General features: G+C 46.5%; 1 protein-coding gene across 3 annotated transcripts in view; it reads left to right on the forward strand.

The window, feature by feature from the left end:
* Window positions 1-13,106, forward strand: part of COG7 (component of oligomeric golgi complex 7) — a 61,581-nt gene that overhangs the window by 35,237 nt on the left and 13,238 nt on the right. For all 3 annotated transcript variants that reach the window (XM_083152860.1, XM_083152859.1, XM_083152858.1), the window contains exons 8-11: window positions 33-231; window positions 5,002-5,129; window positions 11,211-11,365; window positions 12,708-12,824. In XM_083152860.1, the coding sequence (XP_083008986.1) occupies window positions 33-231; window positions 5,002-5,129; window positions 11,211-11,365; window positions 12,708-12,824 (599 nt within the window). The remainder of the gene's footprint in view (window positions 1-32; window positions 232-5,001; window positions 5,130-11,210; window positions 11,366-12,707; window positions 12,825-13,106) is intronic.

The raw sequence follows: 13,106 nt of genomic DNA on the forward strand, positions 1-13,106 counted from the left end.
ATACACATTGCATGCATTTATTGCTTTTACAGGTATTTAAGAAGCCGCATGAGGTGGTGACTGTCCTGCTGATCCAGACCCTGGCTGCCATGGTCCCATCCATCCCGGTGTGCCTGAGCACTGCCATGGAGCGGGCCAGTCCCGAACACAAGCTCAGCACACTGCTGGAGCTCTACCAGACCACCAGTCACTTTGCGAAGGCTCTGGAGGCGGCGATCACCCCCAATATTGGTAAGAGACTTTTATGTTTTTTATTTTACTTCTCAAATCCAAATGAAATCATAGATCGCCATAGAAGATCATAGACCAGGGATTTCCAAACGTGGTCCTTGAGGCACACTAACCATCCATGTTGTAAGGATAGCCATGCTTGAGAACAGTACAGTACTTCAGTTATTTCAATGTAACCATCTGTGCTCAACCATGGATATCTTTGAAACCTGTTTTTTTTAGTGTGCGTTGAGGTGCAAAGTGTGGAAACACTGTCCTAGACCATAGGCCTTGAGCCATCATAGACAAATGGTCCATTGTAGACCATAGTCCATCCTAACCAATTGCTGTGATCCTCAACATGAAGACAGACTAATTCCTACACGGAGAATAGTCATGCAAGAGCATCATCCTGGTTATTATGGCTTATTGCTAACCCATTCATGACTCAATGCCTATAGAACGATTTGTAGACTCATTCCTCTAGAGCTGGCCATACATCTACAAATTGATTGTCAGATTGGGCTGGTTGGGACAAAAACCTGGTAATATCTGAGTGACCGTTTGGCAGTTTTCCAGCATTTCAAAGCAAATGGTCAACTGTCATTTGCTCTCATCCATTACCAGGTTTTTGTTCCAACCAGCCCAATATGACAATCTATCTGTAGATGTATGGCCACCTTAGGGTGGGATTTCTTTTTGTGCACTCAATGGATTGGGACAGAAATAGAATAGGCTGCAACCAATTGCTGTTTTATAATATCCACAATACAAGAACTTACCATGCTCTTTGCCATGTCCTTCACACAGTACCCATACTCTGCTTGAGAAGATTGCAGGAGGAAGGGATTCCTGCGGCAGCACTGTGGGTCAGCAGGGGGAGAATAGGCAAAATGGTTAAGGAAGATGGGGATAATTCCTAATGTGATCATGTTCACTGGCTGAGGGTCAGCTGCAGGGTCCCGGGTGTTGTTGCTAGTGTAGGGCCATCCTGAAATCCATAACATGCACAATCTGGGTCGAACACCAAAATGTAGGTAAACCCAATGTTTGTACACCAAGTTCTTAGATCTGAGCACCCACAGTGTGCGTATTCCTATCTGGGACAGTGCCTCAATTGCTGCAGCTTGATTGACATGCTGCTGGCTTGTTGGGGGTGCAGAAAAGGAGGTAGTACTAGCCCCTTTTTGTTGTGTGTGCCGAAGCCAGTGGCAGCCTCACTGAGCAGATCATGCCATGTGTAGTGGCGAAGTGCATCGTATCTAAACATGCCAAAACATGCCCAATTTACCTACAATCAACATACAATCGGTCAGAATTGGATTGAAATTGGGGGAAGTCAGCAGTAAATGAAAATATTTGTCTTATAATTATCGAGGACATTTCTAGATATATATTCATAAATTGGCGTAAGAAATGTATTGCTCACAAAGTAGAAAATCTTTCTTTACTGAAGAAACATAAGAACAAAGTGGGACCATGCCTGTCTTTTTTTTTTTTTTTTTTTTACCAAAAAAAACCCCTTTCGCAGTTAAAATACTGTTCCATGATAGCAGGGCCATTTTTTATGTTGCAGGTGCATGACACGTGTATAACTTCTATAGTTTTATTTAAAAAAAACACAAAAATACTTTTTTTGTGTTTCTATAAGCCCATCCTAGTTTAATAAAAATCCATTATATAAAATATTTAATTAGTCTATCATAATTTGTGCATGCAATGGTTCAAGCTTACCTGGCTCGATCCGTTAGAGTTGAATAGTAATTTTCTGACTCATGCAGTACAGACTTCTTTAAATGGATCATAAGCTAAATAAATTTTTTGATAACTCATAGTGTGATCTGTCAGAAAGTGAGTCACTTGGTAGTGCCATATTTGTGTAAAACTCACATTCCTCACTTCTTTTACATGTTTGCATATCACAACTAATAAAAAAATGGCAAAGTATTTTTATTGCACAAAATGTAGTTGGCTGCAGCACATTATCGCCCACTCAGCCAAAGCTGATGCTTGTGAACCTGAGGTTTTACTATATATAACCTGTTGCTTACTTTAACATGTATCAATAGATATAGATATTTGTTTTCACTGTTAGCAAATAGACCATGAATAAGTTGCAATTATAAATTCTTTTGTAATACAGTTTATAGGGACATTGTACAGTAAACTAACTGACCTTCAGATGCAGATATCACACTTTTTTTTATTTTTTTTTCAGTCTCTCTTTGTCTGACGGACTGTGTATCCGTCTCTCATAAAGGGGGTTATTCTGGTTCACTCGCAAAGGCAAATTCCTTCTCAAATGGACAAAACCATGTGCACTGCAGGGGGGGCAGGTGTAACGGATTTGGTATGAAATCCCGAAAGGGTCAAAATCCCGACAAGGACAAAATCCCGACATTTAAAATCCTGACAAGGTCAAAATACGACATATACAATGTACAGGTGAAACAGTCAACATGACTTTCGGTCCCCAGGTCGACATGGGTTTTTTCACAGTTTTTTTTACCCGAATGTCGACATGGACAAATTAATTTGGAAGTGAACCGCAGCCCCTTGCATTGCTCACTTCGCTCGCAATGCTTCGGGCATGGTGCCTCGGTGCGCTCGGCTCACTTTTTTATTCTCCCACCACGCCCTAGTGGATGGTAGGGCATGAAATACCGCCTGTCGGCACGTCGGGTCAAAAAACAGTGAAAAAACCCATGTCGACCTGTCGGGATTTGAAATGTCGGGATTTTGTCCTTGTCAGGATTTTAAATGTCGGGATTTTCTCCTTGTCGGGATTTTCTCCTTGTCGGTAATTTGATCCATTCGGGATTTTGACCCGGTCGGGATTTTGACTGCATCCCGCAGAGAGAATTGGATTTGGGTGGGGTTTTACTTCAAAGTGAGATCTATATTGCAGTGTAAAAATAAAGCAGTCAGTATTTACCCTGCACAGAAACAAAATAACTGGCCCAAATCTAAATCTCTCTGCACATGTTACATCTGCCCCCCTGCAGTGCAGCATGTTTTTTTCCCATTTGAGAAGGAATTTGCCTTTGCGATTGAACCAGAATAAGGGCCCAAACTATACTTCATAAACAAACAATAGGCCTAATTATATACTCTGGGTTCATTTCTGCATTATCATCTCTCCTGAATTTGCACAAATATGTCTTTATTCATGATCAGAGATAAAAGTATAGATTTACTGTATTAACCCTTTGCAGTCCAATTTGTTTTTCTTGCAATTCAACCAGTAGTTTAAACGTTTTTTTAATTAATTGTAATTGGTTATTTGTTTTTATTATTCAAAAATGGTCTACATTGTTCAACATTCAATGTCAATGTTCTCATTTTAAAGCGGCTCACCAATGGATCTGATACTAGCTCTAGCGCTGTTGAGCCTGACTAGACGTTGGACCTGAAAGGCTAGTTACACACACTCCGGTTTTGACCGGACGGCAAAAAGTCGGACACACTTTGTCCGGCTTTTTGCCTGACAGTTGTCTCTTTGGCTGGTTTCACACTGTCCGGCTCCTGCCGGACGGGAAATTACCGCACGGCTTAAAAGCCGTGCCGCCCCTACAGTGTGTAATGGACAGCTATGTGTCCATTCACACAGGACGGCCACGGCACGGTTACCGGGTAGCAGCCGGATCTTTCCACTGCAGTGTCCGGCTGCCGTGCCGTGGCCGTCCCGTCCTCACAGGTCAGTGTGTGCTGAGGGCGATGGGGGCCTTTCACACACACCGGTCATTTGGTGTCCGGTTTTAGCTCTCCACCGCCCCCAAACTGACGTCACTGCAGTTTTTACCCTCAAATTTACATAGCACTGGCTCACGGAGCCGGTGCATGTGAAAGAGACAACTGTCAGGCAAAAAGCCGGACAAAATGTGTCCGGCTTTTTGCCTTCCGGACAAAACCGGAGTGTGTGAAACCAGCCTAACACATGCACCGGCTCCGTGAGCCAGTGCTGTGTAAATTTGAGGGTAGAAACTGAAGTGACGTTTGGTGGCGGTGGAGAGCTAAAACCGGACACCAAATGACTGGTGTGTGTGAAAGGCCCCCATCGCCCTCAGCACACGCTGACCTGTGAGGACGGACGGCCACGGCACGGCAGCCGGACACTGCAGTGGTAAGATCCGGCTGCTACCCGGCAGCCGTGCCGTGACCGTCCCGTGTGAATAGACACATAGCTGTCCATTACACACTGCAGGGACGGTGCGGCTTTTAAGCCGTGTGGGATTTTGCCATCCGGCAGGAGCCGGACAGTGTGAAATAGCCCAAAGGGTTATAAATACAGAATTGTCTTTAAAGGGGTATTCTATCCCGAGTGAATTTTCCATTTTTTTTTTTTTTTTTTTTATTTTAGGCGAATTTGACTTGCCTTATTCAATCCCAGTGCTGATTTTTCATTTGGGCGTATTTTGCCGCCGCAAATGTCCGTGATTGAATACTGATTGGTGGATTATTGCTGATTTTTTTGCTTGGCCAGGAAATTTGTTCGAGATTGAATACCCCCATAATTCTCTTCAATTTGAGAAATATGTTTTTTTCCTACTTTGTTTAATTTTATACATTTTGTTTTCTGTTCGATTTGTTGTGTGTATGTTTTACTATTCCTAGGAGCAGAATCACTAACGTGTTCCTCCACATCACAGAGGACCCTATGGCACCCCAAGTTAAAGTCCATTGTGTGCACTAACTGTAATAAGTTTGTGTCCTGTAGCTGAATTGTTTAAGAATGAAAACTTGGGCCTCTTTGCTTATTGAAACTGTACTGTACGATGGTTTCCTTGTCAGGGGAGCACAATGTGGTGAAGGTGACGGAGCTGGTGGACGCAGTATACGGCGCATATAAACCTTTCCAGCAGAAGTATGGGGACCTGGAGGAATCTCACCTTCTGATACAGATCAGTGCTATACCTCTGGTAAGTACTTAGTGGGTGATTCAGACCTGATGGCTGTTGTGCGAGTTTTCTGTGAGGGCCTTTGGCATCTGCTTAGGCCCCGATCAGTCTGTTTCTATCGCAGAGCTGTGGAAGGTTCCGGGTTCTACACAGACACACACTGGTAAAAAGTGACAGTGAGTGAGTTGTGAATGGATTTGCAGCCGGTCGTCAATCAGCAATATTTTCACAAGCCGCTCGCAGACTTGTATGGAACAATAATTCACTCTGGGCAGCTGCAGTCCTGACTTGCAGAGTAGCGGTCAGGACTGAATCAGGCCCTTCATGCATTGTATGCTTGACTGGGGGAACTGGGATGTCTACCTGGTGAGCTGCAAGCATGGAAGGCAGTGGTGTTGCTGGCTCCTAGACAATGGTCCAGAGAATGGTTTCCAAACTGTATAGGAGACAGATGATCAATTGTATTTTCTATACTGTGACAGAGGACCCTGGGGCAGCCGCTGGGTGGGTGTGGCCCTGCGCCATGCATTGTTTTTTATTTTGGAATGGGAACTCCTCTGGCACCGAAAAGTAGCTGTTAGCTCCACAATTGTAGATAAAGCTGAATACACAGCTATGCAATCGTTGGTCTGATTACCCAATGTCATTTTGTATAGGTGTGTATGCATAAGAAACGTAGAATTTGACAGCAGATAAGAACCACTTGGCCCATCTAGTCTGCCCCTTTTTTAAACCCTACGTTACCTCAAACCATATTTGATCCTTATTTTTTTTATTTCTTTGTTAGGATATCAATATGCCTATGCCAAGCATGTTTAAATTGCTCTACTGTATTTGCCTATACCACCTCTGATGGGAGGCTATTCCACTTATCTACTACCCTTTCTGTGAAGTAGTTCTTCCTCACATTTCCCCTGAATCTTCCTCCCTCTAGTTTCAGTGCATGTCCTCGTGTTCTGCTGCTCCTCTTCCTGTGAAGAATGTCTCCCATCTGGACCTGGTTAAAACCCTTGATATATTTGAAAGTTTCTATCATGTCCCCCCTTTCCCTTCTCTGCTCTAAAGTATACATATTAAGATCTTTTAGTCTTTCCTGGTACTTTTTGTGATGTAGGCCATGCACCATTTTAGTTGCCCTTCTTTGTACAGTCTCTAATGTATTTATATCCTTCTGGAGATATGGCCTCCAGAACTGAACACAGTACTCTAGATGAGGTCGTACCAATGACCTATACAGTGGCATTATTACTTCTTTATTTCTACTGCTGATACCTCTCCCTATGCAAGCAAGCATCTGACTTGCCTTCCTCATTGCTTTGTTACATTGCCTACCTGCTTTTAAGTCCCCTGAAATAGTGACACCTAGATCCCTCTCTTCCTCAGTAGTTTCCATTATAGTGCCATCTCTTATATATTTAGCCAGATCTGTCAGTCAAGCAGTGTGGCAAACGGTGGGCGGGGTTTCACGGGTGATTGACAGGCCCATCCACCGTCAGCCACACTGCAAAAGCAAGGCACCTCCGTCCTACTGTTCTCCACAAGCACACACCCCTCCTCGCACACCACTCCCCATGTCTGCCCACTAACTCCATCCACGCCTGCTCACCACCCACAACCCCTCCCCTAACACACTAATCCCCTGCCCGCCCATAAGGCATCTACACCCCGCGCGGCGTCCCACCGCCCCACCGGACATTTCACCCGCCCCCTTTCTGCATACCCTCCAACTGTACCCTGTGAAAAAGTGCATTCCTTCTCCTCCTGGCTGCCGCTCGGCTCAGCAGTTCCTTGGCCCCGCTGCTTGCTGCCCTGTTTGGTTCGCCGGCTCTCCCCTCCCTCCGTTCCCATGAGTGCATTGCGGCGGCCATTGCATGACGTCGCCTGCCGCCAGCAACACACACTGCGCTCGCAGGGGAAGGATGAGAAACTCTGACCTCACTGTCTGCGCATGAGAAGTTAGGCCGCGAATCATGTGAGGCGGCCAGAGACGGTGCGGTGGCTAGCCGGGGTGAACATGAGGGGGGATCTCTCCAGGAGGACGAAGCAGCCGGGTCACCGTCCCGGTCCGGAGCCGCTGCCTGCCACAGCTGATCGATCATCCTCCAGAGTCTGCAGCAAGTAGGTGTAGGCTGCACTGTAATTATCACTGCAGCATCGTGTTACACCTGTTTCTGCAGAGCTCATGTTACATGGTGGCTTAGTAGTGGGCTGCTGGCATATTAAGTATATTAAATATGCTGATTTAATATGCCAGCAGCCCACCAAGCCACCATGTGACAGTCACACCCCTCACAGGGCCACTGTGTTACCTAACACTGTCTCGGTCCACAAGAAAAAATAATATGGGGGACAAAAACTGCCCAGTACACATTCGGGAAGGGGGCCTGACCACGCCCACTTTACCTGTGGTCACGCCCCCTTCCTAAATGTGTACCGATTTCTGCCCCTCAAATGTTGGAGGGTATGCTTCTGCCTCACACCTGCAGCAACATTACCACGCCCCCCCCCCTTCTGCCACAGCGGTCCCTGGCTAACACCGCACACCCACACGCTGATCTGGATCGGGCGACGGCTGGACCACGCCTGCGGCACATCATCATTATCCCACATTTCGCCCGCCCCCCTGCTGCCTCACACATGCAGCAACATTACCAGGCCCCCCCTTCTGCCACACCGGTCCCCGCCTAACCCCGCCCCCCGACACGCTGATCTTACCATGCCCCCCCCCTTCTGCCACACCGGTCCCCGGCTAACCCCGCCCCCCGACACGCTGATCTGGGGCGCTGCGGCACATCATCTTTATCAATGCCACAGCGCTCCCCGGCAAAGGCAGCTAAAAAAAACCCGCCCCCCACACACGCTGATCAGTGTCGGGCGACGGACGGTACACGGCTCCGGCACCAATAATAACACACAGTCGGAAAATGGCTGCCCCCATACAGCATTATGGGGGCAGCCATTTTCCGAGGGTCTGTTATTATATTACCACTGCACCCTGAGCCGGCTACCGCCCGTCACCAAATTAGATCTCACACTCACATATATTTCCACTTCAAATGGGGCGAAGCCCCTCACGACGGTGTGAAGAGCACCCGGAGGGCGCGATGAATCACCTAGTTTATACTATATTTAGTCTTTGGATTTCTGAGACCCAAGTGCATGATTTTGCATTTTTTGGCATTAAACTGTAGTTGCCATGCTCTTGACCATTCCTCTAATCTTTCTAGATCATCAATCATTTGTTTTACCCCTCCTGGTGTGTCTACCCTGTTGCATACCTTTGTGTCATCTGCAAAAAGGCACATTTTACCCTCCATTCCATTTGCAATATCACCAATAAAGATATTAAAAAGCACCGGTCCAAGTACAGATCCCTGGCAGCGGTGTAGCTAGGTGCCATGGTGCCCGGAGCAAGGGCATATTTCGCGCCCCCCCCCCCCGGTAATGATTTGGGGGCGTGGCTAACATGTGTTGGCATGTTACATTTGAAAAGAAAAAACTAAAAAAATAAGACAATATATAAGACACTGTAACAGGATCTGCTGCGCTATATAAGACACTAACGGAATCTGCTGCTCTATATAAGACACTGTAACGGAATCTGCTGCTCTATATAAGACGCTGTAACGGAATCTGCTGCGCTATATAAGATGCTGTAATGGGATCTGCTGCGTTAAATAAGACGCTGTAGCGGGATCTGCTGCGCTATATAAGACGCTGTTACGGAACCTGCTGCGCTATATAAGAAACTGTTAATATTTAATAAATAAATAATAAATAAATATAAGACACTGTAACAGAATCTGCTGCGCTATATAAGACGCTGTAACAGAATCTGCTGCACTATATAAGACACTGTAACAGAATCTGCTGCGCTATATAAGACACTGACGGAATTTTCTGCGTTATATAAGACGCTGTAAAGGAATCTGCTGCACTATATAAGACACTAACGCAATCTGCTGCGCTATATAAGACACTGACGGAATCTGCTGCACTATATAAGACACTGTAACGGAATATGCTGCGCTATATATGACGCTGTAACGGAATCTGCTGTGCTATATAAGACACTGTAACGGAATCTGCTGCGCTATATAAGATGCTGTACCGGAAACTGCTGCACTATATAAGACGCTGTAACGGAATCTGCTGCACTGTATAAGACACTGACGGAATCTGCTGCGCTATATAAGACGCTGTAAAGGAATCTGCTGCGCTATATAAGACGCTGTAACGGAATCTGCTGCGCTATATAAGACACTGTAACGGAATCTGCTGCGCTATATAAGACGCTGTAACGGAATCTGCTGCGCTATATAAGACGCTGTAACGGAATTCGCTGCGCTACATAAGACGCTGTAATGGAATCTGCTGTGCTATATAAGATGCTGTAACGGAATCTGCTGCGCTATATAAGATGCTGACAGCTGTAAATAAATATATATACAGATAATGATATATCCCCCAAACCCCAAGTTTTTACTATGTTTATTATGAACAACATTTATTAGCTGTATAAAAAAAATCCACCTTGAATAATTGGATAACAGGGCGGCACGGGCCGCAGCAGAACAACTTCTCCTCCTCCAGGCTACAGCCAGCGCTTGGGAAGGATGATGACGCTGCTGTAGCCAGGGGGGAGGGCGTGAGTCACTCTGCGTAGCAGAGGCAGGTGACTCTGGGAGAAGTCTTTAGTGCTTCTATGCTGCGCTGCCCGGAAGCCGAACCGAGCAGCAGCAGCAATTGAGGACAGAGAGGAGTGTCAGCCCGCCTTCTGGCCTCACCGTCCGTGACGCTTGGCGGCAGGGACAGGGGCGAGCAGGGCAGGGCAGCCGCCGGAGCATGCTGCCCGTTAGATAGTATTATACTTGAACTTGTGTCAATGGCGTAACTAGAAATTTTGTGCCCCCCTGCCAAAAAAAGTTTTGGGGCCCCCATACATTAATTATAATTTTTTTCATACATATCCTTCCTTTTCACCCATCACTACTTCCCCTCCTATAACAATTATCCCTCCTCCTGTCCCTCCCATCAAAGTTATCCCTCCTGTTCCCCCACTGAACATATAATCATAGAAGTTTCAGACCTGGTCCTGGGGTGGCAGGCAGGCAGGCAGGCTCCAGGTGCAGCTGTCCGGACTCCGGACACAGACAAGTTCATGTGATTGTTTGTTTCAGCTCACTCAGACTGTGGCAGCCTTTATAATCAATCTAAAGCCTCACTGTAATATGCTTTACTGTGAGGATTTAGGTTGATTGTAAAGCCTGCCACAGTCTATAAATCAAGTGAAGTGTGGCAGGCAGGACTGGAGTGAGAGCGAGATCGGAGGTCACAGAGACAGGCGCAGGCTGCTATGGGCAGTGACAGCACTGAGCGCACCTCATCTCAGCAAGGGAGCAGAGCAGGGAGAATTCCTCCTTGCTTCGCATACCTTGCTGAGCAGCTATCGCCGCCAAGGACTGAGCCCCGGCATTCTCCTCCTGCCTCTACAGGTACTGCTGCTGCACTCACTGACACTGCGCCCACGTATGGCTGACTCCCCCCCGCAAATGCTTGGGCTACGGAGTACAGAGCCTTATTTACGCCACCACTGACATGTGCAGGCAGGGATCATTTGCGGAGAGGGGAGGGGGGGGCGGGCCGGCGGCGCCATTTGACCAATCGCCGCCCGGAGCATGAGCTCCGGTGGCTCCGCCCTCCCTACGCCTCTGATCCCTGGGGTACCCCACTTGTAACCTTTCCCTCCTTTGACTGTACTCCGTTTACTACAACTCTCTGTTTTCTGTCCTGCAACCACGCTCTTATCCATTCAACTATCTTAGAATCCAATCCCAAGCTTTCAAGTTTATTTAACAGTCTGCGATGTGGGACAGTGTCAAAAGCCTTACTAAAGTCTAGATAAGCTACATCTACAGCCCCACCTTGATCTATTACTTTAGTCAGCCAGACCGCTGACTTGGACAACGTGGACCGGTGGTAGATCTCGAGGACTGGTTTGGCCACTTCTGCTTTAGAGCATCACAAATTGTAGGAATACCTTTTTGTTCTCGCTGAAATCTCTGTAGACAATTGATCCCTTATTCTGGAATTGCCTTTCAGGAACATGGTGAGGTTCTAGATTGTGTCCAGGAGCTCTCACAGTCGGTGTCTCGGCTCTTCAGCCTGGCTTCTGGTGCAGTGGAGCGATGTATGAAATTAACCGATGGACTGGGGGTGTGCGGTCTGCTACAGGCTCTACAGGCGCTGTTTAAAAAGTAAGTTTGGTTAATCCAGGCATTTTGAGCCACTTGTGCCAGACAGTGGCTGCTCCAGTGGAGGGGCTGAAGCACAGTTCAAAATTCAAATAGGGGAGACACACCAACTGGCATTCACAATTGACTCACTGGCAGTTGGTGTGGCTCCCCTATTTGAATTTTGAACTGTGCTACAGCCCACCACCCTCTGGAGCTAACACTGGCTACAGATGTTTGGGCACACACCTATCCTCAAAACACCCTGCGTCAGGGTGTCTTGTGCGGGTGAGCCATGCCTGGAGTTTTTTGCATCTTTTTGAAAGATTGCATGTTTTAATAGTAATTTGATATGCGCCCCTTGTATAACTGTGCCCGATGGTGTCTTAACCTGTATAGGAAGCACAATGGAACTTACCATGGAAAAAAGCTGCAGCCGCTGCATTGTAGAACGTTGTATACAGATTCAGACTGAGTCGCATACGGATATGTAAATGTCACATTATTCAGTTCAGTCTCAAGTGGTATCGTCAAATGACACCAAGACTAAGAAGCACATTCTGCACAGAAACTCAAGTTGTACAAGACCTGGCGCATCTGGGGGGGGGGGGGGGGGGGGGGGGGGGGGGGTGTTTGGCACAACGGCAGCAATAGTGTATGAGAACACATAGGGCCTTATTTTGGTTCATTCTTTCTGTCAAAATCCTTCTTAGATGGACAAAACCATGTGCACTGCAGGGGGGCAGATGTAACATGTGCAGAGAGAATTAGATTTGGGTGAGTAATTTTGTTTCTGTGCAGGGAAAATACTGACTGCTTTATTTTTACACTGCAATATAGATCTCACTTTGAAGTAAAACCCCACCCAAATCTAATTCTCTCTGCACATGTTACATCTGCCCCACCTGCAGTGCACATGGTTTTGCCCATCTAAGAAGGATTTTGTCAGAAAGAATGAACCAAAATAAGGCCCATAGAGACAAGTGTTCCCTATAGTTGTTCTTCTCAGCCTCCAGAAACCGCTCTGGCGTACAGTGATCTGTGTATTCTAGAAGGACATATGTGACGTTTGTCCAGACATTTCATTGTCATTGTTGTATCAGCACCATGTCCCAGTCCATTGTAAAATTTGGCTCCTTTACAATATGGGCCTGGAGCCAGGATCTGCAGCTGATCTATCGGGGGAACGTTTGTGGGTATCATTAGCACTTACTGGCATTGTGGTTGTTGTCAAACAAAGGTAAAGCCCATCTTTTGCTTACTTAGCGCCTGCTGGCAGGCAGCGTGAGTGACATACAGGTGTGCTAGATCAGTCACGCTGTGCTCCGCTATAACACCTTCTGCTTGTTGTACTTTTATATCACAGATATGTGTCGGATTTCACAAACACGCTACAGTCAATAAGGAAGAAGTACAAGCTGGACAGTGTCCCTGCTGATTCCTTATTCCTGGAAGATTGGACGGCGTTCCAGAACTCCATCAGGTGAATGTACCATGGGCCCAGGGCCCTTGTAATATGAAGCATAGATGGACAGGAAACCAACAACACCTTTTACCACATAAAGGGATATTCAATCCAAGTGATGATTTTTTTTCCAACCTATTCAATCCAAGTGTCGATTTATCCAACCTGTTCAATCCAAGTGATGTTTTTTTCCAACCTATTCAATCCAAGTGACAATTTTCCCACTGACTGTAAAATCGTCACAGTCAGAAAACACGTAGTTCGGCAAATTATTTGCCGATCCACTTGTTTTATTCGTAG

The sequence above is a fragment of the Crinia signifera genome, chromosome 7 (genome assembly GCF_055691185.1).
Source record: "Crinia signifera chromosome 7, ASM5569118v1, whole genome shotgun sequence".
NCBI classification, from domain to species: domain Eukaryota; kingdom Metazoa; phylum Chordata; class Amphibia; order Anura; family Myobatrachidae; genus Crinia; species Crinia signifera.